The sequence below is a fragment of the Stegodyphus dumicola genome, chromosome 7 (genome assembly GCF_044657685.1).
Source record: "Stegodyphus dumicola isolate Sdum_Otavi_A_Nest chromosome 7, ASM4465768v1".
Classification (NCBI taxonomy): domain Eukaryota; kingdom Metazoa; phylum Arthropoda; class Arachnida; order Araneae; family Eresidae; genus Stegodyphus; species Stegodyphus dumicola.
Genome location: NC_140774.1, coordinates 103,305,088 through 103,331,237, shown reverse-complemented (window position 1 = coordinate 103,331,237; position 26,150 = coordinate 103,305,088). Strand labels below are relative to the sequence as shown.

The following is a 26,150-nucleotide window of genomic DNA, read 5'->3' as shown; positions in this document are numbered from 1 at the left end:
TAATTCTGTTTTCTATATCTTACATAAAGTTAACGTGTTAGAGAAGATTTCTAGGATACAAAAGATTTATCGTTGTATTTTTGCTAGGTTTAAAGGATTAATCAATTTTCTGATAGTTATCAAGTTTATCACGTGCTTGTAATTCCTTATCTGATAATGAATCAAACAATTTTTACTTCAAATACTTACTTTGTTAGAACTTTTCTTCCGATATATGTTAGAATGAAATGGTTATTAGAAAAATATTGCTTAACTGTAACAGTAATCGTCTATATTAGCTTCATCATTTAAGCCTTAACTATTATTACAGTTACAAAGAGGTTAAATGGCACACATTTCTATGTGTAATGACATGCTATTATTCGCAGAAAACTTAAGATAATGCAATAATTTTATTGCTAATAAATGTAAATGATAATACAGCTTTAATAAATAAGAAAGAATTCTGACATAGATTGACACCAGTTTTAAAAAATTGTTATTGTGTGCAGGGCAGACGTTACACATTTTGCAGTCCAATACAGTCTCTGCGGGTCCTAATTTCTACTGTCCGATGCCTAACTAAATTTCAAAAATTTTGCTAACGTGTAATTCCGCTGTCCGGTACTTCCCCTGGATTCTGAAAAATTTGTCATTCCTAAATTTTGCTGCTCGGTGCTTCTCCAAATTTTCAAACTTTAGCTACCCCTATATTCTGTTCTACCCCGGCGCGGCTACACCGGTTGCAGGCCCTGTTTGTGTGAAACCACTATTTCAGTTTTGGAAAGAGCAGTGGTTATTTGGAGAATATAATTTTAGAAAATCAAATTTATCTAAACTTCGACTTTAATCTAATTCTGACCTGTCAGGGTTGTTATCCAGCATATTTAAAAAGAACTGGTCTACAAGATTATGACTTTTGCCGCTGTGCAGTACCCTTAGTCATGCACGACACTTCATCGAGGTGTCTGCTTTGACCCAAGGAGTCTATGTAACGGAAAATTTTATTAAATTTGAAAATAGCAGAAAAAATTTAATCGGAAATAACAGATCCTTTGAGATTGGTGGTATATTTATTTATCAAGTGTTCCGTCATCTGGCACTACACGAAAAGGGAGGGATGCCTCATGGAGGACTTTTTAAAAGAAACTGGCTCGTATCTATGTTAAACTTGAGAAAAGCCACAAAAAATGACCATGCCAGCCAAGCACGGTCGTCGGGACTCGAACCAGTGTTTAGTGGCTTTCACCCCTCGGACGTTGGAATGTTTGAGACTGGCGCTTGCTTGTACTTTGTGTTCTGTTTCCTTCATTTATGAGTTTTTTTTTTTTTTTTTCCCCTTGGGCCATTTTTTTTTTGTTTGTTTTGTTTTTGTTTTTGTCATAGACCGTCCTTATTGCCTGTTAAGTGGGTCGAGCTGTGCCCGATTTATTATTATTATTCTCAAGCATTTATTTTACATTACCTTACGCAGAAAACGACCGTATATCCATTATTTATATGTGAAGTTATGTTGCATTAACGAATAGTTGGATGTCAGCTGGTTGCGTGTAGTTTATGTTAATGGGGCTACATTGTTTTTTATGTTTATATACATTCATATTGGTCGCAGCATTTAATATAGTGAATGCAAATGCACTTCTTTAAAAAAACTCTTTTCTTAAACCTAGTGATGGAACTGCAATCATTGAACTATATTTTTCCATGTTTGCATGATTTTGTACGAACAAAGTTCCACTAAAATGAGTAAAAAAAAAAAAAAAAAAAAAAAAAAAAAGCGTAAATACAGTATTATTAACCTAAAATCATTTTTCTAATGTTCTCATTTTAAAAAAACATTATTGTTTCATTCATTTTTTGGTCATATATAACATGACAATTTTTCTGGAGTCTGAAGACTGAGATTGACCCATGAATTTTATAAACGAATTTATTATCTCTTAAAATATTGTTTTTCCTTTTAGTACCAATGTATGCAGCAAGAAAGCTAAAAATATCGAAATAAATTAATCTAAACCTTAAATTTACGTATATTGGAAAGAAAAACAAGTGATCTGGATTAACTGCAGTTCTACCGAATTTTTATCTAGCAAGAGTCGAAAAACGCATTAGAAAAATATTTGAGCTTTTTCTGCGCAATAATTCCCATGAAATTGCTTTGCCTTTTCACATTTAAAACAATACAGAGGAGTGCATGAAGTAACATTTGCTGCAATGTGTATTCGAGATTATCTTTTGACGTACGTTGAATGATTTGGCCTGATTAAACGATATGGCCGCACTTTCACGCTTCAATTCCTTGTCTGTATCATAGATGGCGCTTTATGTCTGTATTACGCAATATTTGCGCACGTTAAACAGACAGGAAACCTTCCTTCCTTTAGATTGAACCTTTAGATTCCTTCCTTTAGATTGTCACTTCCTTTAGATTGAACCTGTTTAAGTGTTCGGCGTCTGTTAGAGACAACATTTTCTGAAATATTTAGTAGAAACATGAGTTCTTTGGACCAGTTAAAAAAACTTACGGTCGTTGTGGCCGACACTGGCGAATTTGATGGTAAGTTACCAAAACACCTTTTATTAGTTAACAGCAATGCTATTTTTAGTATTACGTATTTGCAGCCAAATTATAACTCCCAAAGCCTTCGCAAATTCTATGTTTACTTCCTTTTTCTAATATTAAATTATTAGTTGTTTATATGTTGTTTCTTACTTAACTTCGCATGAAGCATTTGGTATTATCGGGTTTTAGCAGCATTATAATGTTGCATCATTTTTGTGAAGATTATATTTTAAGATCGCGAAATTATTTTTCATGTTGCAGCAATGAAGCAGTATAAACCAACAGATGCCACAACAAATCCCTCATTGATTTTAGCAGCTTCAAAACTAAACCATTATCAGCATTTAATTGAAAAAGCTGTTAACTATGGCAAGTCTCATGGAAAGTTTGTATCTTTATTGCATCTAGAACTGGAATGTTTAAAATTTCTTTATGTAATTATTATGATTATATGCAGTATGAAAATGATTAATTTTTTTGTGTATCATTACTCTTATCTTTTATCTTATATATATATATTTATGTCATCTATTGATTTGCTAACATTTGAAAATAAAATTACTGTTTTTCGTATTACTTATTAATTTTTGTTCATTAATTAAGTTTTTATATTGGTTTCCCAGTTTATAATCAATTTAGGTGAGGCAAGAGTTATGTATTCAAATGTGAACCAGTTCATGTAATGTTAACATGCATTTAAAGCATATTTATTTAATGATGACTAATTTCCCCCTTTTGATATCATTGCGTAATCCATCTAAGAATTTTAACAATTTTAATACATGCTGTAATGAATTTTTAATAATAAATTTTATGCTTTTAAATACTTTGGTTTTCATATGAGATTGAATAGAATATCTATGAGAATTACATTGTTCTTTAAAAATTAATTATAGATTATATTGATTCCCTCCCATTTGATTATGATTGAATCCATGTAGAATATACCCATCTTTTGGTTAACTTGATTGTGTTGCATACAACTTGATAACTGATTGCTTGATGTATTATTTCTATTTGTGTAAATGTATATTAGATGAATGTGATTTAATTCATATTCATGATTTTTTGGACTAAAATTATAGACCGATTGAAAGCTGATTAAGATTCAGATGAATGGTTTCAAGAGCTGTGTAAGTTGTGGAGTATCTTTGTTAGATATATAAAGATTAAATATTAACTATAAAATGTATTCGGGCACTTCAGCAAATTTAATGTTTCTTCATAAAAAGACTAATTATTAGATTACACAAAAATTTTAACTCTTTTTTTTTTTTTTTTTTTTTTTGTCTTTTTGTAAATGTATTTTGTGGGCACATATGATATCAATTTGTATCTTTTCATGATTGTTATATAAATATTTGTGGAATTTTGGATTATTTCATTATAATTCCCTATTATCCTTTTTGAATCCCTCTGGGATTACATTTTATGAATTTAGGTGAAATTTGAATTAATTTACTTACTACTTTGCCGCATTAAGTATTTTCTTGGTAATACATTTTGGCTTATGTAACTCTTATTATTAAATAATAAAATAATTTTTATTGTTAAGAATTATTTAAAAATTTTTAGATATGTTTGTTCCTAATTAGTTTTCTTTCATGTTCCAGAACTCATGAGGAGCAATTGAATTCTGCAATGGATAAACTTTTTGTTCTTTTTGGTTGTGAAATATTGAAAATAATTCCTGGACGTGTTTCTACTGAAGTAGATGCTAGGTAACATTTTCAAATTTCTGATATATTTGTCTTCTAGTGTATAAATACACTTTAATAATGTAACACATTTTGGTATATATGTTCATTATTTGATTATATTATCAATATGAGTTTTCTTTACAGTTATTAAAAGATATCATTGATAACATTTTTATTACTTTAATATGTTCTAGAAATTGGTGCATAATTTAAACTTCTTTTAAGTAAAGATTACAAAGTTTTAAGATTACATTTTACAAAGTTGTTATAAATATTCATATGGCAAGAAGAATATAATTTTGTGAAAAGCAAGTATGTTATTAAATTGAAAGAAAGGTGTTGGATAAAATTCTTTTATAAGACATTTTCCATTCTTTTAAGTATGGCATGTGGAAGAAATATTCAAAAGTTCAATAAATCTGTGTTCTTTAGAATTAGATTTGAAGAATAAACCATTGTCAGAAGGAAAAAAAGTTTTGAAGCATTTAAAATTTAACTGCAAGTAATATATTTTCTGAACTCTGAAAGTTAACTGAAAATAATTTATTTTCTGATTCATTTAAAATTTTCATTTTAAAATTCTTTATGCATTCATAGAACTCTAAAAGTTTACTAATTTTTCTATGAAAAAGAAATGTTGAATTATTTCGTAGTTTTATTTAAAGAAGTTCACCAGTTAATTGATGACCTAAATTCAATTCAAGATTTTTAGTTTTGGAAAAAGCATTTTCCAAAATTTTCCAAAGTCTGTGTTTTTTTGACATTTCATCAATGCAATTTTGAAGGGAAAGCATGCTTCTCCTTTTTTTTTTTTTTCTTTTCCTCCAAACCCATTGGTGATCTTCAAGAACATTTCACGAATTCACTGGCAACTGATTTTTCATCGTACCAATGTGATAAAGGCAATAGCCAGTTTGAAAATGACAGTGAACTGAGTAATCTGAACAAGAGCAATCAATCATTAAAATTAGAAAAGGAAGAAACATTGATGATAAAACATCTGTTTTAAGAAATCCTTTTTTTAACACTGTTGTTCTTCCCATGTACGTCATGTGGTTTGCTTGCAAAAAACATCAGGAAATTGCACAAACTCAACATCCATACCACTTTGTCATGACATATTGCCCCAAATAAGCATCTACTGCTTGCATACTTTGTCACATAAATATTTTTAAGTGACATCAGTGGTTGCTGCTTAACTATTTTGGTGACATACTGCTTTGTTTCTTGAGTACTTTCGGTGGGTTATGGGAATGATAAGAAAGTACTCTTATTTAATAGCAAAGGCAAAATTTTACATGTAAAACTTGGATTTCTCTGCTGCAGTTTGTTTTAGATGAATTTTATCTTACAGAATTAAGATTCTTTTTAATATGTTTTCTAATTTTATTCTGTCATGAAAATATTTATCAGAACTGCTTATATGTTAAAATAATCTATCTACTTGAATTAATTTATGATAAATTAAAAAAAATATATATATATATATATATATTTAGGCTTAAACTAGAAGTTTGCATCTGGCAATCCTGAGATCATAAGAGTAGGTGCAAACATTTTCCAGAATCGGGGTATTTTCACGTATTTGATTGTTTCTTTTGATTTTTAGTGTTTGCCAGTAAGCAATGCAACTATAGAAAGGGTATTTTCAAGTGTCATTTAACCAAAACCAAAAATCAAAGTAGAATGTGTTTGGAACTCCTAGATTCCATGCTGAAAATAAAGTTGTCATTGGAAGAAAAAATCTGCTGTGTTTACTTTGTACTCTCTTTGCACATGCATACATATAGTTCAGATATTTCTGAAAAGAAAGAAATGAGGATAACAGACCAAGAAAATGAACAGTATGATGAAGAGCTATTAAAATCAATTTTCTTTTAAGTAACTAAAATAAAAAATAATTTCATTTTTACATGATTTCCCCTCCCCCTGAGCATTAAAATTAATCAAGTATGTTATGATATGTTCTGTAGTACATTTTAATACAAGTACTAGTCGATTTATTTTAAGATGAAGAAACACTTTGATAAAAGTATATTTTAGGGTAGCCCTTGGCGAAACCTGGCGATTTTTGGTGGTACATGGATACCGAGTTTGTGCAATTCTTTGACTTGTTATTTTGGCCTCTGTAGCGGCGATTTTTGGAGCAAAAATTGTAGTATTGGCATGCGTGTGCGCATACTACATTTACGCATATGCGTTTAATGTATAACGGACGGTATAAGCTAAGCTAAAATGATCTAATTATCTATTTCAGTTAATGTTGCAGATTGCGTTGTTCCTTAATCTTCGAATTGGATCTGGCTTATTATTTTTTGCAGAACAATTTTATAAAAGTAAGCTTGAACTTTCGATTATGTCAAATAGAATTTCCGATGCTGGAGCTTCCAAAGCGAAAGTATGTTTCGATGTCCATCAAACAAAAAGTGGAATTGCCGCAAAAAATGGATAAAGGCATATCCTTTGTTTCTCTAACCATTCCAAAATCTGTTTATCAATTTCACGCTGCTCTGCAGGGGAGGGGAACGTCGCAGTGCGCAATGAACTGGAAGTTGATCTGTCAGCACTATCCTTATCTTCAGGCAGATGTTTTTATTTTATTCGGCTTATAGTTCATTACTAAATGTATTTCATCTCGATGTACTCTGATATGATTTAAATCAAATTCATTATAAATATCACGAATACACATCAAATAGTTTTCTGGTTGCTATTTTCTAATTTTCACTATGCGTAATGTATGCTTTACGCATGCGCACGTTGAAAGAAATGTTTAATAAAGTAAACAAATAAATATTAAGCTTTTTTTTATACCGTTTAGATCATAATTGCTCTTTATTTCATAAATTACGGTTTCATATTTTTAATTTTATAATTTCGGCATGCCATCTTACCAGATTTAAACTGATGATCTATAATCTGGAATCGCCAAAGTCCCAACGAGTCCGGATTAAAGACTTTCGACTGTACTAATATTAATAATTTTATTGCATTGCAAATTTTGTTTTTAAGTCAGTTTTCCCTCCAATTGTATAGTGATAATGAAGCGATTTGTATCCTGAGTGCCATATATTATCGGGTACTCAGAATGAAATGAAATTCATTCAGAAAGCAGAAGAGAAATGAAATTCATTCTCTTGATTATATTATTGCTAAGAACTAAGCACTAGAAATGACTAAGAAATAAAAGCAAAATCAGTTTTCTAAATAACAACACAAAGAAATTTAACAATGAAAGAAACAGGAATTTTGTTAGTAATCAGAATTTGATGAAGTGTAAATAAATCAATAAAGCAGAACAAAAAATTGACTGAAAAGCATTAACAGTAAAAATGAAGCAAAAACTAATAAATTAGGAAAATGAACTAAAAAAATTTAGCACAAAAGCACTAACAATCGGAAGCAGTTAATAGAGATGAACAAATTAATTTTAAAAATAAAAACATAAATTGATTGAGAATTAATTTTAAAGCAATGATAATTAGCAATAGGGTTTTAAAATTTTTTGTGAAGACTAAGATACTTAATCAAAACGACTAAGAACTGACTTCAGGAACCAATACAGACTGAATTTGTGATGATGTCAGAGGTGTGAATGTATGCAACTATAACGCCAACAAAATCACATCTCTGACGGCATGTGCTACTTTTTTTTTTTTTGTTCTTTTCCCATTACTTTGGTTGAAAAATTTGTGATTCATGATTAGAAACTTGCAAGGAAAATTGAATATACTTTTTTTTTTGCTTGAATATCTTTCTTGTTTTAATTCTGATGGACTTTGCTTTTATATTTTAAAATTCAGTCATTTTTTATTACTCGTATGTTTTGTTTTATTCCAGTAACCTAAGCTAACCATTAGCTTTCGAAGTATAAAGAGTTTAAAATATTTTTAATATTCATGTTTTTATTATTTAATGTTAAATTGTGAAATTTTTTCTTCAGGAATAAATTTGTTGTAAATGTGTGAAGCTTATGCTGATTACCTTTAATACATTTTTACAGCTGTCAGTTGGTACAAGCATACTTTGCTAATCATGTTGCAAATTCTAAACTATCTCCTTTGGAAATGTCTGATTATTGAGATCAGTGTTAATTAAGAACCAAACTGTATTTTTCTCACATGTGCTGATCTAAATGTAATTGATATGAATGCTATAATCATTGCTGATCTAAATGTAATTGATATGAATTATGTAATATTCGCCTTAGATTTGTTTTATGTATATTTTATAATAACTGATAATGAAGTGTATTATGCACATGAAGTAAGAAATTAGCATAATATACCATGATCATTTTAGTTATTAAATTATAATTTTTTATACAAGGGTCACTCTGAAATTTTTGATACACAGGTTTTTCGAGTTATACTTAAATTTTAGGTGTGTTTAAAGTAGGCTTCTCTAGCATTAATGCATTTCTGTAGGTGGATTTTCCAAAGATTAAATGCCTCAAGCATTTGATTTATTGTAATTGATTAAAAAGTGCATGTATAGCCTCATCAATCTCATGTTCAGAATGGAAACGATGTCCATGTAATTAAAAAATAGCCAAAAGTCACACACTTAGATCAGGTGAATAGAGGGGATCTTCTATCACTTTAACGTGTTTTTATTCAAGAAACTCAGCTGTCAATCTTGCTGAATGAGAAGATGTGTTCTCATGGTGGAGGATTAGTCATCTAACATTCACTTCTTGAAGAGCTTCTGGAATATCCTCAGTAGTGTACCAATCAGCTGTGACCATCTTCTATCCTTCTAGCTTGATGGCTTTGGCCAATCCTGTACTTTTGAAGAAAACGACATACAGTACTTTTTTATTGGCACATTGTCTTTTTACCATTTTGGTTGTGGGATCATCTAGACCTGTACTTTACTTCCTTGATGTGTTGGAATGTCAGAAATCTTTTTGATGCCCATATGCGAGTTGGAAATCCAATGGCAAACTAGTTTTTTCAATTCTTCATGAATAATTTTATGCAAGGTTAATTAAATGTTAAATTCCTTCTGCATCATTTGGAAAGTGAAGCAATTATTATTGATTAGCATTTTCTGTATGGCAAACACATTATCCGGGATTACTGTTGGCAATGACTTTCCTGTGTGTTCTTCATCCTGATGAGAGTTGGGACCTCTGTGAAATTTTGTAAATCATGTTAATACAGTAGCATTAGATGGATCTTCATTGCCAAAAGCTAACTGCAGACGTTAAATGTATTCTTCTTAACTTAATCATACAGTCTACAAAAAACTACTAGCAGTTGGCCAATAAAAAATCATCTGCTGGGCTAAAATAGTTCATATTTTCATATCTAACCGTTAATTTTTTCTGTCGCTTATCGTGTGTGCATATCTAAAAAATTTCAGGGTGACCTATGTATTAAGCTTAGTTAGACCACATAAATATTGCATTCATTGAGTGAAATGTTATCAGTCTGTTTTTTTGCTTAAAAAAACTATTCGAAATTTTTATAATCTAGGCTGTCTTTCGATAAAGAGGGTTCAATACAAAAAGCTCGTAGAATAATTGAATTGTATGAAGAAGAAGGCATAAACAAAGATCGTATACTTATCAAATTAGCCTCCACATGGGAAGGTATTCAAGCTGCAAAGTAAGATGATAGTCATTGAAGTTTTTAAATGTTATTTAGTATAATTATCTTTTCGTTTGTATTAGAGTATTAAGTTTTATTACATTATGCATTATTCTGATAAAAATGTACAGGACTGAAACTTTTTTTTCTTTTGCATTTAGTTTTCTATCTGGCAATCTCATTACAATTTATTGAATTCTAATTTTGAATCTTCTGTACTGAACCCAGCGGAAGGTGTGTTGGTATCACATACCCAAACATATATTTTGCGTCTAAAATACCTTAAATATAAATGTATTGATTGTTTGTGTCAAATAACATGCATTATGAAAAGTAAGTAATGCAAATGAAATTTAAGTAAAACAAGTTTTACTTACTAGTGAAATTTTTGGACATTTTTACAAATTGAAGTTGTGCTTCACATGTGTATCTGTTACATGAAGCACAATGGTAGTTAGATTTTCAGTCCTTTTTGCTGAGACAGTTTGAACACCATTTATAGGATTTAGTTACCTTCATGGGTAGCTCATCAGAATCAGTAGTCATGCCAATTTCATCAGTGGCCCATAAATGTTTTGCATTAATATGAGATGGCTTGTATAAGAAACCTATTAGCTCTTTAATTTCACTACTTTTCTAAATATTTTTTACATCTCACTCCCAATTGAATGCCTCTTGAATTGAATCAGTATATATATATGTGTGTGTGTGTATTATTTATGAATTAATTGATCATATTATCTTCTATCAAAACACTTCTTTCAAACTATATAAATTTTATCAAATGTTGTTTTTACATGTTTAGAATAATTAGTATTACCAGGAAGCTTAAATATTGGTTTTCTGAAGAAACATTAGCTCAAAATTTCTCTTTTGACTGTTTATTTTTATCTTTTCCGTAATAAAAATTTCTTGACACGTTGGTTGTAAGCATTTTGCTGTGCACTGTCTTAATCACTTTCTGGCAATAATTCTTAAAATTTTCATCAATCATTTCCTCCACTACTATTTTCATCATCTGTAGAAACTGATTCAAGCAAATGTCACAAACCTTCTATTTCATTTTCATTGCAAGAGAACTGAGCCATTTTGAACAAATTATGAGAGAAAATAGCGTGGTTTCAATGTTAACCCATTAACCGCCAAAACTACAAGGAATGTTTCTTTTCTCTTGAAAATAATAACAAATATTAAATTAAGCATTTATAACATAAATTTACATTGAAAATAAAAAAAATGCTCTTACCTGTGGAAAAAGCAAGTGTTGTGTCAGCGGGAAAAGACTACGGATGTTTAGTGAGTAGGATTGTACTCATGTGATGTTTCTTTTGAGTGGAGCACAGGATTACCTTTTAGCTGTATAACGTTTTATAAATCTACAAATCACTTTAATTGTAATTAATTTAATATTAAAATATACATTGTATTTCTTTTACAAATACAGATTATTTCATTTGAAAGATTCAAGCATGAAAAGCATGATTACGATCATGTTGTAAAGCTACATTACATACTTTGCATCTACAAACAGTCTAGCTATGGTACTCTTTTACAACAAAGTCTTTTGTTATCAATGGACTTTACGATAAAATGTTGACCATCTCCATGCAATGGTTTTTGAATGCTGAATTTACTAGGTCTTCCTGTTGCTGATCTATTTATGGCTAATTCTAAACTAGGAGGCAATAGGAGTTTGCAAAAGGAATAATGCATTCTCGCGTACGAAATCTAAAAGAGTATATTTAAATAGAAGTGGTGATATTTAGTAAGTTTAGATACGGTCTCACCTAATATAATTTATCAGTATTGTCAATTTAACTGTTGTCAAATGCAAATTCTGCTTCATATTCCTGTACTGCAAACGTGATATTGATTCTTGTACAACAGGAACAGAAATATCCTTATCAAAAGACCAATACATTTTTTCTTGAGGTAAAGAATGATATCATGTAAGCAATAATATTCTAATAAACCTTCTCATACATGCTTGAGATGCAATAAATTCTGGGATTTTTTTTTTTTTTTTTGGCTGAGCGTATATATTTGTCTGTTCAACGAAAAGAGAGTAATGTCTAAACCAAAAAGAAAATCGAAAATCTGTGCACTAGTTTTACCTTGTGTTTTGTCTTTTATAATTTCTGTTCTATCTCTTTCTTCATGTTCTTCCTGAGGCATAACAAACACTTCCTTTTTTATGCACTTCAAGATTTCAGTCTTCTGATTTTTAAACTTTTTAGTATGACTATAACTGCTTTTAGAAGGCTGAAACTTACTTACGTGAATTTCAACTTTCCCAGCAGTATCATTTGGTAAAATATCATTGTCATTCCTTTCTGCTTCGTCACTAGCCTCTGCAATTTTTGGGGAAACAACAGCAATATCAGTTTCATTCTGGTCATTATTAACATTATCATCATCTGTTTCTTCATCAAAAAATCTTTGAAGGGCTTCTTCTAATGTAAGATACCTCGTTCTAGGCATTTTTAAACAACCAGAACGTGAACCAGAACATCGAAAGGAATGAGTGAAAAAGGAGATTCACTACCCGTTTCCTGCTGACGTGGCGTCAACGCAACACCTGTTTTCCCTTTTTACTCAACACAAATATAAACATCTGACTTATGTAATGTTCTGATAAACAGTGACCTTGACTAAAAATAGATCACTCATAAAGACGGCGATTCTTTCGTTAAATATTTTCAGCAAAAATACCAGGTCGAAAATTTTGCTTAAAGTATGAGATTAATTATTATAAACAAAATGATTGTTGAAGGCAAATATCTTTTTACAGAAATAATCTTCATAATATTCCCTACACAAAATTATCTGCTGGTATAAAATATCTTTGGTAGTTATATTTATATACACATTTATTTTGACCGTTGCGTCAACGCAACACCAGCGGCTAATGGGTTAAATGAGTAAGCCCATCGGTATCTCACACCCACAGGGGCCGAATGCCATGAAATGGCCTTATCAGTTTTAACTGCACCTTATTCCACTTGATGAATGTGATCTTCTATTCAGCTACTGAAGGTTTAGTCAATTTTCGAAAAAGGTGGTGGGGAATAGGATCTTTTAAATGTACAGATGGGCATGACATACCCACAGTTCATGCTGCCCGGCTAAGTATCTATTGACATTTACATTCATTATTTTTTATTTTGGGCTACATAAATATGTAAATATAATTGGATAACAATAGAATCAATATAAAGAGCTTTGAAATGTTTACCTTTTGTGAAAGATTTTTTTTAAGGGTGCAAAATTAAAACTTAATTTTTCATAGGAAAGGATCTTATACTTGCAAAGCTTTTTGTCTCAAAAAGTATGGGTTCAGCAGCTTTTGCTTGGCCACTAGTGGACATGTTCTTATTGTTTACTACATTATGTTTTTGAGGTCTTACTCAAAGAAATGTAAAACAATCTGATTAGATTTAATACAAATAAGCCACTATAATTGCTCTTTTCTAACTTTCTCTTTTTGTTTTTTTTATTGGGATTTTCTGTAACATGTCATTTTTTAAATGAATATTGTTCTTTAATAAGTATGTTACATGTATTTTATTTATTTAGTTATATGTACCTTAATATGTATTATAAAATCATTTTCCAAATATCTAATTTGTTTTGCATTTTTGTTTTAATTGCATTTTTCTTTAATGTAATCATAGTAGATAGACCAGTTTAATATATTTAAAACATGATGTATTATTTTTTTTCAACATTTTATCACTTAGTATCAAAACAAGAAATAACTGTCCACCCCATAAGGTACACATTTTTTACTCCAAAATGGGCTTTAATGTGAGCCTGTGTTGTATGGGCTGAGGGTAGAACTTTGTCCTAAAGATGCGAGCTGATTCATCAGTTCATAGAAAAAAATACTCTTATTTTTTTTTTTTTTCTATATGAGGCACAGCAAATGGTTTTTTTTATTACAAATATCGATAATAATACTGTTTTGAGCCAGTAGAAAGCAATATAATTTTAATATTTCCTTGATAGTACTTCTTAAAAAAATTCCATACTAAATCATATTTGTACACTTTGTAGTGTATGTAGTTTATTTTCATCTCCCATATTAGACCATTAATGCTAAAATGGCGTTAATGCTGAAAGTACCATACAAAATAACTTTCTTAGCACTTGGGGGAATGAAAAACTGTTTTCAGTTGGCATAATTTTTATGAAATGCATAAAATTATAAAAAGTACTGGTTTAGTAATGCAAATTAATAAAAATAAATATCACTGCTTTATACTCGAAATCATGCCACACCAATAACAAGATTAAGGATCAAGGAAGAAATCAGTTAAATAGTACTTAGGTGCTAGGCCTTTACCTCCACATCATCTGTGAATTTATTATTTACATCAAAAGAGGGGTTCATCAAATAAAGTAAAAAAATTTGAAAGTCAAATTAAATTGTTTAAAAAAGAACTGAGAAGGTAAAACATGGGGTATTTCTTTGGGTGAACAAAGTAGCAGTATACTTAGCAACATTAATTTTGATTTCATACAGTCCAAGCCAGAGTTCAAGAGCTGAAAGGTACTCTGTAATGTAGAGATTATCGTTATGGTGTTGGAATTTTGAGAGATAATGGCTGTATCATCTACACATAAAGCTAGATCGATACTTTGTGCTTTAGGAATATCATGTATGTAAATGCTGAACATTAAAAGCCCAAGTAAACTGCCCTGGGGGTATGGCAGCATAGATTGGGTAGGGAAAGGAGAATTCATGGTTAACTCACATATGGACAAGTTAATGAGATGGGCCAAAAAACCATGTTGCATGAACTTGTAGATAAGTCTGTCATGCCAAGTCTTGTCAAAGGCTTTGGCTATATCAAGATAGACAATTCCCATTAACAAGAGGTATTACAAACCACAGCAGCCGATCACATGAGCGGTAGAGAAGCAATTTTGCTTTCAAAGCCATCTAACATTTTCCACTTTTTTGCACTTCCAACTAACATCTGAAAGTAGTAGTATTCTTTCTTTGTAATTACCTTTTAAAATGCAAGCAACAATTCATGAGAACTGCCTTGTTTACACACTCCAAATTAATTTTTTTATTTCATGTTTGGTGCTTCAAAATAAAAGGGTTTCTGTTTGGCCAGTTCCTACTTACTCAAAATAAAAGCATCTCGGTGATTGGTTCATTAGAATCAGAATATCTCTTGTGATAAACTTGGGATATACAGGCAGCCAAACTGAAGTAAAATGAGAGTGTCATTCATTGCATAATACATCCCTTTCTCTTTAGTGTTCATATCTGCTTTTACGTGGAGAAACAAGTGTTGCATAAAAATTAGAGTACCATAATGGATTTAAAGAGAGAAGACTGTCATACAGTAATTATTTAAACTTGAAGTTGTGAATTAGCTTCAGAGTACAGAAACAGAGCAACTGAAATGTGTATAGCCCATCTGTGTCTGAAAAGATGATACAAGAATGGAGGAAGCAGACAATAGATTTAGTGGATGCAGATAGCAGTAAAAATACTTCATATGCTCATAAATATCTAAAGCTTGAGGAGTATGTTCAGAACTGGATAATAAACCACAGGAAGAATGCAATTACTGTTTCAACAAAAATGATTTTAATTGAAATGAAAAAATTAGTGTTAGCATGTATTGCTGATTTTTCTGGAATTTCAAGCTGCGAGAGGTTCATGAAGAGAAAAAGTCTCTACCAGAACTGCAACAGCATAAAAACTGCCACTTGAATGCAAAAGAAATATTATAGAATTCCCCAAATGCATCATAAGCTTGCAAAAGAGATGCGTTTTGATATGGAACAAATAGGAAACACGAATGAGATATTTTTGACATTTGACATGTCATCAATTGAACAGTGGATGCTAAGACAGTAATGACAAAGATACTGCTGCTGTTGTGTATTGTGCTGGTAGTTTAAAACTCCTTTGTTAACCATTAAATCAATGCTGCTTAAATGTACAGTTTTACATGGAATTTACATTCATGTTTATCCCAAAGGCTGGATGGATGGAGAGAGTTTGAAGCTGTGGTACAGGAGTCCTGATGGACTTCTGAAGAAATTATCTTTATTAGTGTGTGAGCAGTTTAAGGTCGATATAATTGAATCAGCAAACATCCTTGCTATTGAACTGGATTCACATCTTGCTGCGATTCCTGATGGATTAAAAAATTCAGCTTCTGGATGCTTCAGTCAATAAACTATTCAAGGGATTTGTGCACTAAGATTGAATACAGTGATTGAAGCACCAACTCTTGACATCACACTGATGGAAGAAAGGAATGGCCATCAATTTTTAGCATTTGTAAGTGAGTGAAAATATCCTGGCAGAAAATTAAAAGTGTGACTATCAAAGTCTTAAAAAGTGTGGACTTAACAGTTTGCTGACATTATCCATGAGGAACGTGACAATGGTAACCAAAGTGAATGTAACTACATTTATGATTTGAGCAGCAGTGATCATGAATTTCTGGAATTCTATGATGAATAAATCCTGATGTATTTGCTAATTTTTTAATGTAAGAGTTGTGTTCTCATTATATAAAGTGTTATTTTTAAAATAGGTACTTTGATTTTTTTCTCTCTGATCCAAGTATTTTTTGTAAAATCTAATCTGATAAATCACAGTATGCCTTATGCAGCAGTGTATCTTGTAGACCAAGAAATATGATACATAAATAGTTGTTGTTATTGTAGTGGAATATACACCCAAAAATATTGATTTATGAAAGGCAAAAGTTTTGCTGAAGTGTGCCATTTGCCATTGGTACTCACCATAAAAAGAGAATTTTGATGCAAGTGCAGAAAATGCTAAATCAGTTCAGTAATATAAAGTATGTTCCTTTCTTCAGTCCAAATATGCTATAAATATAGTGTATATAAAAAAAAAATCATTTTCACATACATATAGGAAAAATTGCCATTAAATTTGGCATGCTGAATTTTCTAAAAATTGAAATTTATTTGTTTATATTCAAAATTAAGCACAGATTATAGGCATCTGTGGGTTATGAAAATTCCATTGCATATATTATGTAGTACGTTGGGTAATTTATGCTACAGTCAAAAGTCGTTAATTCGGACACCCATAATCCGGAATGATCTATAATCCGGACCTCAAAGCTAAAAACTTTCTGCGCATGTGCCGCGTTGGCACAGGCGTTTTATGCATGCGCGTAAGACCTTGACTACTGCGCATATGCGTGTGCGCAAGTGCAGAATACGTTTTCGCCAGCGCGTTTAATGTATAACGGACGGTGTAAGCTAAAATTATCTAATTATCTATTTCAGCTAATGTTAATGATTGCGTTGTTCCTTAATCTTCGAATTGGATCCCGTTTATTATTTTTTGCAGACTGTAAGAGCAATTTTATAAAAGTAAACTTGAACTTTCAATTATGTCAAATAGAATTTCCAATGCTGGAACTTCCAAAGGATCTACAAAACGAAAGTATGTTTCGATGTCCAACAAACAAAAAGTGGAATTGCTGCAAAAAATGGATAAAGATATGAAGAATGTGACAGAGAGGTTAGTGAAAACGAAAAAATTTCGATTGACAAGTTAGTCGGTATTCTCGGCACAGATTACGAGATTACGGGACTTGAACAGCGGAACTTCGTAACTGAACAAGAAATTATGTCTGTTTATAGAATTAAAGAGAAAGTATTATCACATAAAACAAAGCAACTTAAACAACTTACATTGAAAGAAATGTTTAATAAAGTAAACAAATAAATATTAAGCTTTTTTTTTTGTAAATTTTGATACCCTTTAGATCATAATTGTTCTTTATTTCATAAATTACGGTTTCATATTTTTAATTTTAGAATTTCTGCATGCCATCTTACGAGATTTAAAATGATGATCTATAATCCGGAAAAATCGATAATCCGGAATTGCCGAAGTCCCGACGAGTCCGGATTAACGACTTTTGACTGTAGTGCATTTTTTGAATTGTATGGAACATTACAATTTAAGAGAAATCTGGTAATGTTAGAAAGTGAACTGAAGGTTTAATAGAAGTTAGCTGGACTTTCATTTCAATAAAAAAGGGGCAGTTTAAACTTTTGTGTAATATGTTAGTTGTGTACATGTGGTGAGTGATACAGCTCTAAAGAGCTGCTGTTGAATTTAATAAATTTATGACAAATGATATTTTGTTTTTGAAGTTAGCAAGACTCTGAAAAAGTCTTTAACATATGATCATGCAATTTAATTAAATATAAGAAATTTATTCAATATTATAAAAAGGTTTTCTGCTGTACAGACATAATGTTTGGGCTGTTTATGTTTATTATTTTAGTTTTAAGTATTTATTTTTGTATAATATAAATCTTTGGAAGATTTGTTTTTAGTATTTTATTAATATAAAAGTATTGTTTTAGATGATAGAAAGAAAATGGAAATTGTTAGTTGATAATGCCAGATTTAATTCCATTTATTTTAGCTTAGATTATCCGATATCCAGGTGTAAACATTATTAGCAGAATACTTTTTCTTCCATTAGAAGTTTTGGAATAAACGTATGCTTAATGTCTAGAATTTATGGCTTTAATATCTTATTATATCTGTTATTATTTATTATCTATTAAAATTTATTAAGTGGTAATTTTCTTGCAGATGAACTGTAGAAATATTCCAGAACTGTGCAGCATTTTTAATAATTTTTTCTGTTTCAGAGTTCTTGAAGAAAAATACCAGATTCATTGTAATATGACTTTGCTATTTAATTTTGCACAGGTAATGTTTTGTGCTGTTTTTTTCTTTTAAATTTTATTTTGTAGGTATTTTAATGCATTTGAGGATTTTTTTAATTCAGTGAAGTAAAATATATATTGTTACATTTGTGTTGGTAATGTGATGTAAAATGTATTTCTGAGGTAATATAAATTCCCAAATATTTAGTACTAGTTTTTAGAAATAGCATAATTTCAAATCTGCTGAATTAATATTTTTTATTCCATATAATAGTGCTTTAATTTCAGCTGAAGTTCTGGAATTTGCTATTTTTTTGTTAAAGTAAGTATACTAATAATGTTTTGTAAGATGTATTACACTAATAAATTAACCGATTTAACTTTTATTTATGCATTTGCTTTTATATTTGTATTTATGCTAATAGAAAATACAACCATGAAATAAAAATAGTAGGGTACTTAAGTGCCAGTAGTAGTTACAATGAGAATTTGTTGTTGCTAAATCTGCAAAATGCTTAGACCATGTCCAAAATACTCTAATTTCATATAGACTTTAATGCTAAATATTTAAAATTATTAATATTTTTATTGCCTTTATTGCCTAAAACAGTGTGAAATAAACCTGCTTAAGTAAACATAAGTATGGCAGCTTAGGAAACAAAGGGAAGTTGTCTATCTGGGAAGTCGTGTCTTTCTAGTGTCTCCTAGCAAAGGGGCTTATAACACAAAATTGCAGTCTCCCATGTATTAAACATTTTCAGTTATTGTCCATCACTATATGCTCATGGTAAAACAGATATCGGATACATTAAACGAGGTATTAGATGAGATTGTACAGGTTATAAATTTTATTGTTAACAGAATTTTTTGGCTAATGGAACAGTACTTCAATAATTAACAAATGCAAATATTGGTGTAAAATCTAATTTGATATATAAAAGGCAACCCTAACAATATTTGTAACTTCATGAAACTATGACTATATATACTTCATGATACAATGACTGCAAATCCAAAATAAATGCAAGAAAGAAAGATAAGTAAATGATGAAATTCATAAATAAAAGCTCAATTATACAGCATTTCATTCTTAGTTGCAGCTGACATAATTGTACCAATGTAAACTCTTGAGCACTGAAAAATTATTCAATAGTTGTCAGAAAAGAAAACTGTAAACCTTTAATTTGTAAACCTCTTTTTTTTTTTTTTTTTTTTGTGCTTCGATAATACTAAAATGCAATTCCATTTTTGTTCTTCTGAACAAAATTTTTCAGTATGGGTGCTAATTGGGCCTTGGAAGACTTTAATGATAACTATTTATCATTTGCAAATGCCAAATAATGTAACGTGTAAATAATGTTTTTAAGGCATTTGCAGTAAAACTCTCAAAGGGAAAATTACTGGATCTTTCATTCTTTCCACTTATTGTGATATTATTAATGTGGACATTCATAGCTATTTGTGAGATGGAGTAAAGAAGTTGCCATATTTAACACTTTAATGCAAAGTTGACTGGTGGTGTCCATTAGTTAAAAATTTTGTTAAACCAACGAACTTAACATTTTCTTTATCTTGCAGTGATTTATCTAGTACTTGTTTTTTTACATTCAGAGTTATGTTGGTTATCCGAAAGGGAAATCTTAAACTGGTTTTTGTAGTTAAAAGTTAAGGTTAAATTTTTTTTAAATGAAAATAAACATGATGATGCTTCAGAATTATATAATCATATGTAGTTGCAAATTATGGCCTATTTAGTAGACATTTTTGCTGTTTTTATATTAGTTTTAACATGTATATTTTTAAAATTAATCCAGAATTTTAATAATTGTTTTTAAAATTAGATATTTCATCATATATCAAAGAAACAAATGTACAGTATAAAAAAGTTCAACAATTTTTTAGCAAGAAATTAAATAAATTTGCATAACACTATTAAAAATACATCTAAGAACACATTTCTCAGTTGAAATGAACTATAACAGGTTGTAACTTTTGACAGCCTGGCTGCATGGGTGTTTTTTATGGTTTCCCCTATGTGGAACATGAATACAAGCCATTTGACCTTAGAACGACATTCACAACGTCAATCCTCCTCTAACTGGTAGCACTTTTGAGCTTTACTGTATGCAAATAACTTATCCTATTCAGATATAAGATAAGGAATGAGAATTTATTGGTAGTGGAATGAGATTTCAGAAATGCTTTTTTATGTATCTTGTGAACTTAACTGTTTAAGTATTATATCTGGAAAGTTATATTTATCAGCAAGCTGTTTTAATTGCCTAGAATTTTGTACAAAAACAAAAATGTTCTTTTCATGGCCTAAAAACCTTGTTCTTGGATGTTATGTTTCTTAAATCTGTTTTTAGTTCAGCAGGAACTATATACATGCATAAAAATATTTTTAAGCAGCTCATATATGTAATTTTATATGTGAAAATATAATATGTTGAGTGTAGTGAAGTTTTATTTATAATCATACAAAATTGCTATGCAATGTTTTTTAGTTTCCGATTAGGGTGATTAAAAGTCAATAAGAACATGAAACAGTAACTGTTAACCCTTTGCGGCACAGTGTGTCTGGTCTGGACGCACCTAAAAAATTTCCTTCTGTATGCACAGAAAAATTGAATGAAAAAGGATTTATAGGTTACTATACATTACTCTGAACCTTCTTTATTTATAGTAGATGGCAGCTTAACACAAACCAGTCCATATATTTTAGCCATGTTTAGTTTTTTTAAGACCCTCATTTTTCAAAGAAATCTTCCAGATTTTTTTTAGGGTATGAAAGAAATTGTTTGAAGAGAAATTTCTATGTTATTTTTTGGCTGTATGCTAACCTCCTTATTCTGTATTAGTTTTAAATTTTTACCTTGAAATCTTGCCTAAAATCAAACTGCCCAGACCGGGCTCACCGACAATCTAGGACAATTCAGAAGTCAAACAACAAAAATCAGCGTTATACCTACAAAATTTTCACAGGACTAGTTTCGATGGTTTTACCGAACCATCATCTTCAGCTGCAAAACCGCAAATGAATTGGTATTTATTCGGCGTGTTATTGTGTCTTAATCTAGGACAACTGAGAGTCTGTATTTGTTTCTCCGCATCCCATCGGTCAGTTCATTGACAACAATGCTCGTTTCAGCACTCTTTTTCGAAGGTTTATTCAATCAATGTGCCACTTTGGGCACACCCACAGAATTAAAATGATAAGTGCTTTCTTTACAAAATTTTACTTGTGTACTCCTATAGGCCTAATTAGACTGCCTACCCCCTTTTTTAAATCAAAACACGGGCTTTAAAAGGTAACATGCCGAAAGGGTTAATTTATATTAATTTGCAGGTAATATTTAGATTTTTTCAATTATGGATATATTTTGAATGGTATATTTTCATAAAAATGATTTGTACATAGCACTTTTGTTGTGGCTATGTGCACAATTAATAAGTACTGCAAAAGTTTTTAAATTAATGCCATACTTAGATCAGATTATGATAGAAAAAGGGAAAAAATGGCTTTACTAGAATTCTAAAATAATTTTCAATTTCCTCTTAAATTTAACTTTTTTAAAATAAAGTTTACAGAAAGATGTTCATTCTAGGTAAAATTTAAACATGGTGTAATGGAATGTATATTTCATATGATAATATGTGAATTTGATTTGAAAGTTGTTTTTGATTAGATTGATTTGACTGATCTCTTGTTTCTTTAAACACATAATTATGCAGTGTTAAAATTTAATAATGTGCTTAACTATTAATTTATTGTTCTAAATTTGCATTATTTTTTATTGCAGGCTGTGGCATGTGCTGAAGCTGGTGTTACTTTGATTTCTCCATTTGTTGGCCGTATTTTTGATTGGTATGTTACGAATACCGATAAAAAATCTTTTGAACCCAAAGATGATCCTGGTGTGCAGAGTGTCACTAAAATATATAACTATTACAAGAAATTTGGTTATAAAACTGTCGTTATGGGTGCCTCTTTTCGTAATGTAGGTCAAATAAAAGCTTTAGCAGGATGTGATCTACTTACGATAAGGTAAAGAAAATATTCCTTTTTGTAGTTTTATTCATTACAAATATTTATTATATATATAAAAGTTAAATGGTATGGTCATTTGTAATGTATTAAATGAATATTTTCATACTGTCTAAGTATACAGTAGTTTACGATTTTTAATAAAACAATTCATTAGTGTCCCTATATTAATCAGTTGTTTAGCATTTGTAACAAAATATATACAAACAAACAAAATGTATAGGTTATGAATTCAAATAAATTTCATACATTAGTTCTCACTTCTATTCAAAAATTCCTTATTTGTAGTTTCAGTTATGTCTATGCACATTGAATCTTTTAGGTTGACTTTTAATATTAAATATTTCTTTACTATATTTTTATCATATATTCCTCTTTAGTGTTATTTTTGAAAATGTATTTTGATAGTTGATTTAAAACATTGAAATATCAAAATTTTGTATATTTTATTATTGAGATTATAGCAATGTTCTGAAAGCAAAAAGTAGATCCATGACTTGGTCTAAAAATGTATTTTTGATCTGACACTGGATTAGCAAAAATCAATTCATGAGTTAACCTTAGGTGACAGATTTGGTGTTTGGAAGTGTGTTACAATATTTAGCTTGATATGTTATCACCACCACGATTCTTTTCCAGTTCACCAGTGCTGTTATTCTTTGAAATTGATGATACTGACAATGTGCTAGATTTACATGCATACATATTATCTCATCAAATCTTTCATTTTCAGTGTATTAGGGTTTGACTTCTTCAAGCTGCTTAACATAATGCAGCTTTGCACACTACAGCTTACATATTGTCAAACAGTATGTTGATAACTTCTTTGTGATTAAGGTAATCACAATTTTAAAGAAGGAATTTTCCAACTGCCTGAAAGATGGCAAGATGTCATAAAATAAAATGGTGCTTATGCAATTCAATGAAAGTTTTTATATTATTATACTGCTTCATTTATATTTATCATTGGAATACAACAAATGTTGAGATGGCCCAATAATATAAAATCTGGTCAATAAGTGTTCTTATGATGTGTATTCAAATTTTAAAATACCATGATTTTCATAAAAATTAATAGATGCATTTTGCTGAAAATTTCTCCTGTGACTTAGTAGATTGAAATGATGAGACTTGCTTTTTAACTTTTTAGCCCCAAATTACTTCAAGAATTAGCAGATTCAAAGGATGAAATTCACCGTTTCTTAAGTTCTGACTATGGTGAGTATTGAGGTTTGGAATTTTCTGAATTTATTTACGACAAATTATTAAAGATGTTATTATATACAATCATACTCTGTGAATTTATTAATGTTAATTTTGTAGTTATCATTTACTTAATATAATAAATGTGCTTTTTTACTAGCTTTAAAGTTATTACTTGCAAATATCCACATTCCATTTAATGTGTGTTACAGGAATTTTATATAACTCTGTTTGCTGACTTGGTTATTTACTTCTTAAGTTATATGGTAAACCCTTGCTGAATGTGTGAGTTGTATCATTAACACATTGGGCGTATGGCAAAGTCATTTCTGCAAAGTTAACTTCCTATGGAAAATGTGTTGGATATAGTTCAGAATAGGAAAGTATGTAAAATTTAAACAAACATAAATATTATAATTAAAATGAAAAGATGAAATGAATGCTAATTGAAAAGATTTTTATTACTGTTTAATAAGTACATGATACAATTATTAAAAAAAACTGTGATATTTTGCTTGGGACAATAACTGATGCAACTGTTGAAAAGTTTAATGGTTAGGAGATATTTAAGCCATTAATCCTTTATTGGGACAATATAATGAGGGTCAGCTTTACACTCTGAATGATGCACAACACATCTTAGCTACACTAAAACATTAACATATCAGTGATCATTTCGATCTATAGTCTAGAGTTTGCGATATTACCATGTTCTTATGGTCAATTATCTGTCTGTCCTGGATAATTGCTCTTTCTCATAGCTGATATTAAACATTTCATAAGATATTTAAATTAAAACAGGATCAAATTAAAATGGGAAAGTGTTCAATTAAGGGATTTAAGAACAGTACTCTTTGCATTGATAGTATTCCTATTGATATAATTCAAGCAGCTTAAAATAGAAGTGTCCAACTTTTGTACAGGGAACAGCATAAGGTAATCTGTTGACTGACTATAAATGTCGGAGTATAACTAACTTCTTAACAATGAGTCCTGACCTGTACAATGCTTTTTTTTTTTTTTTTTTTTTTCATTTGTAGTTTTCTGTATTGTGAAGAAATATCACATTCTATAGTAGACTTCAGCTTTTCTCAGTGAGATTGACTAAAATTTTTAATAGTTTATATATTTTACATTTTTTAAATTTTCATAATTTTGCCTCAAGCTGTTATTTTAGATTAATACTATGCAGTTATATGGGCTATATGTTTTTTATGTATATTTTTCATAAGCTTCTTTTATTTCAGCAAAGAACATGAACATTGAAAAAGTGAGCTTTGATGAGTCAAAATTCCGTTGGGAACTTAATGATGACCCCATGGCTTGTGATAAATTAGCTGATGGAATCAGGAAATTTGCTGCAGATGCTGTTAAATTAGAAAATTTAATGAAAACCAGAATCTAAGATTCTTTTAAAAGCGATATTCATTTTCCAGACATCTTTATTTTCCATTTTTAAAAATTCACGCTGTATGTTTTTTTACATATGTTCCTAAAATATATTTTTGCATTTTGGTACTTATATTGTTTGATATTGTTTTGAATAAATTTGTACTTATTGCTTGTTGTATTAGATTTTACTGCCTGCATTCATTATATTTTTGTTTTTATCATTTAATCACCTGAGTGCCAGTTTTTTTTATCTGGTCATGAAAAGCTATATTTAAACAGAAAATTTTAACTAGAATTTTTATAATTCCATAGTTTGCCCTTTGTTTTCATTCTATTCCTTTCATGGATTATATTTAGACTATTAAAGAAAATAAAGGTAACAAAAATTTTGCATAATAAGTAGAGGTATATTAAGTTTACATATATAAATTTTTGGTCAGTTTTTAGAACCAAGTTTATGTTTACTGCTTAATATTTTAATTTATGTACTAGCTGTATCCCTTGCTAGTAATGCAGAAATTCTTCAGTAATTGTTATGTTTAGTCTGTTCTGCCTGTCTTTATTTTACATTACTGTTAGCTGAGCTGCTTTCTTGATTAATTCTATCTTCTTTGAGAAAGGCTCACCAGGTTTTGTTGCATAAGTAGAAAGGAAAAAGGAATTTTTAGGATTAAATAATGTATATGATGAATGTTACAGAATGATTGTTGCTTCTTTTATTATGGAATATTTCATATGAAAAATGAAACAATGTATATTCCAGGTAACATGAATAATTATTTGAGTGTTCACTTAAAAACAGAATGACATATCTAAAAAAATGTGAATATTTTTTAGATGTGAAGGAAAGAATAAGCTAATTTATATTTAATCATTTGCATTTAATATTTATGTGGTAAGATTTTTTTATGCTCTGAGAAATAAAATTTCTAAAATAATATTAAATTATTGCAAATAAGCAAAAAAAG

The 26,150-nt window shown here is 29.8% G+C and overlaps 1 protein-coding gene across 1 annotated transcript; it reads left to right on the top strand.

Moving 5' to 3' along the window:
• Positions 1-2,375: 2,375 nt before the first annotated feature.
• Positions 2,376-25,365, top strand: Taldo (transaldolase). The gene is made up of 8 exons (XM_035366188.2): positions 2,376-2,536; positions 2,804-2,927; positions 4,156-4,263; positions 9,723-9,854; positions 18,522-18,582; positions 22,343-22,587; positions 23,738-23,805; positions 25,038-25,365. The coding sequence occupies exons 1-8, from the start codon at positions 2,473-2,475 to the stop codon at positions 25,193-25,195; spliced, it is 960 nt and encodes a 319-aa protein (XP_035222079.1). The 5' UTR covers positions 2,376-2,472; the 3' UTR covers positions 25,196-25,365.
• Positions 25,366-26,150: the final 785 nt, after the last annotated feature.

Bases quoted from the DNA above. Each gene is read 5' to 3' on its own strand.
- Taldo (XM_035366188.2), top strand. From the start codon at position 2,473: ATGAGTTCTTTGGACCAGTTAAAAAAACTTACGGTCGTTGTGGCCGAC. The intron at 2,928-4,155 runs GTTTGTATCTTT...TTCATGTTCCAG, and splicing joins TATGGCAAGTCTCATGGAAA to AACTCATGAGGAGCAATTGA. The intron at 9,855-18,521 runs GTAAGATGATAG...TTTCTGTTTCAG, and splicing joins GAAGGTATTCAAGCTGCAAA to AGTTCTTGAAGAAAAATACC.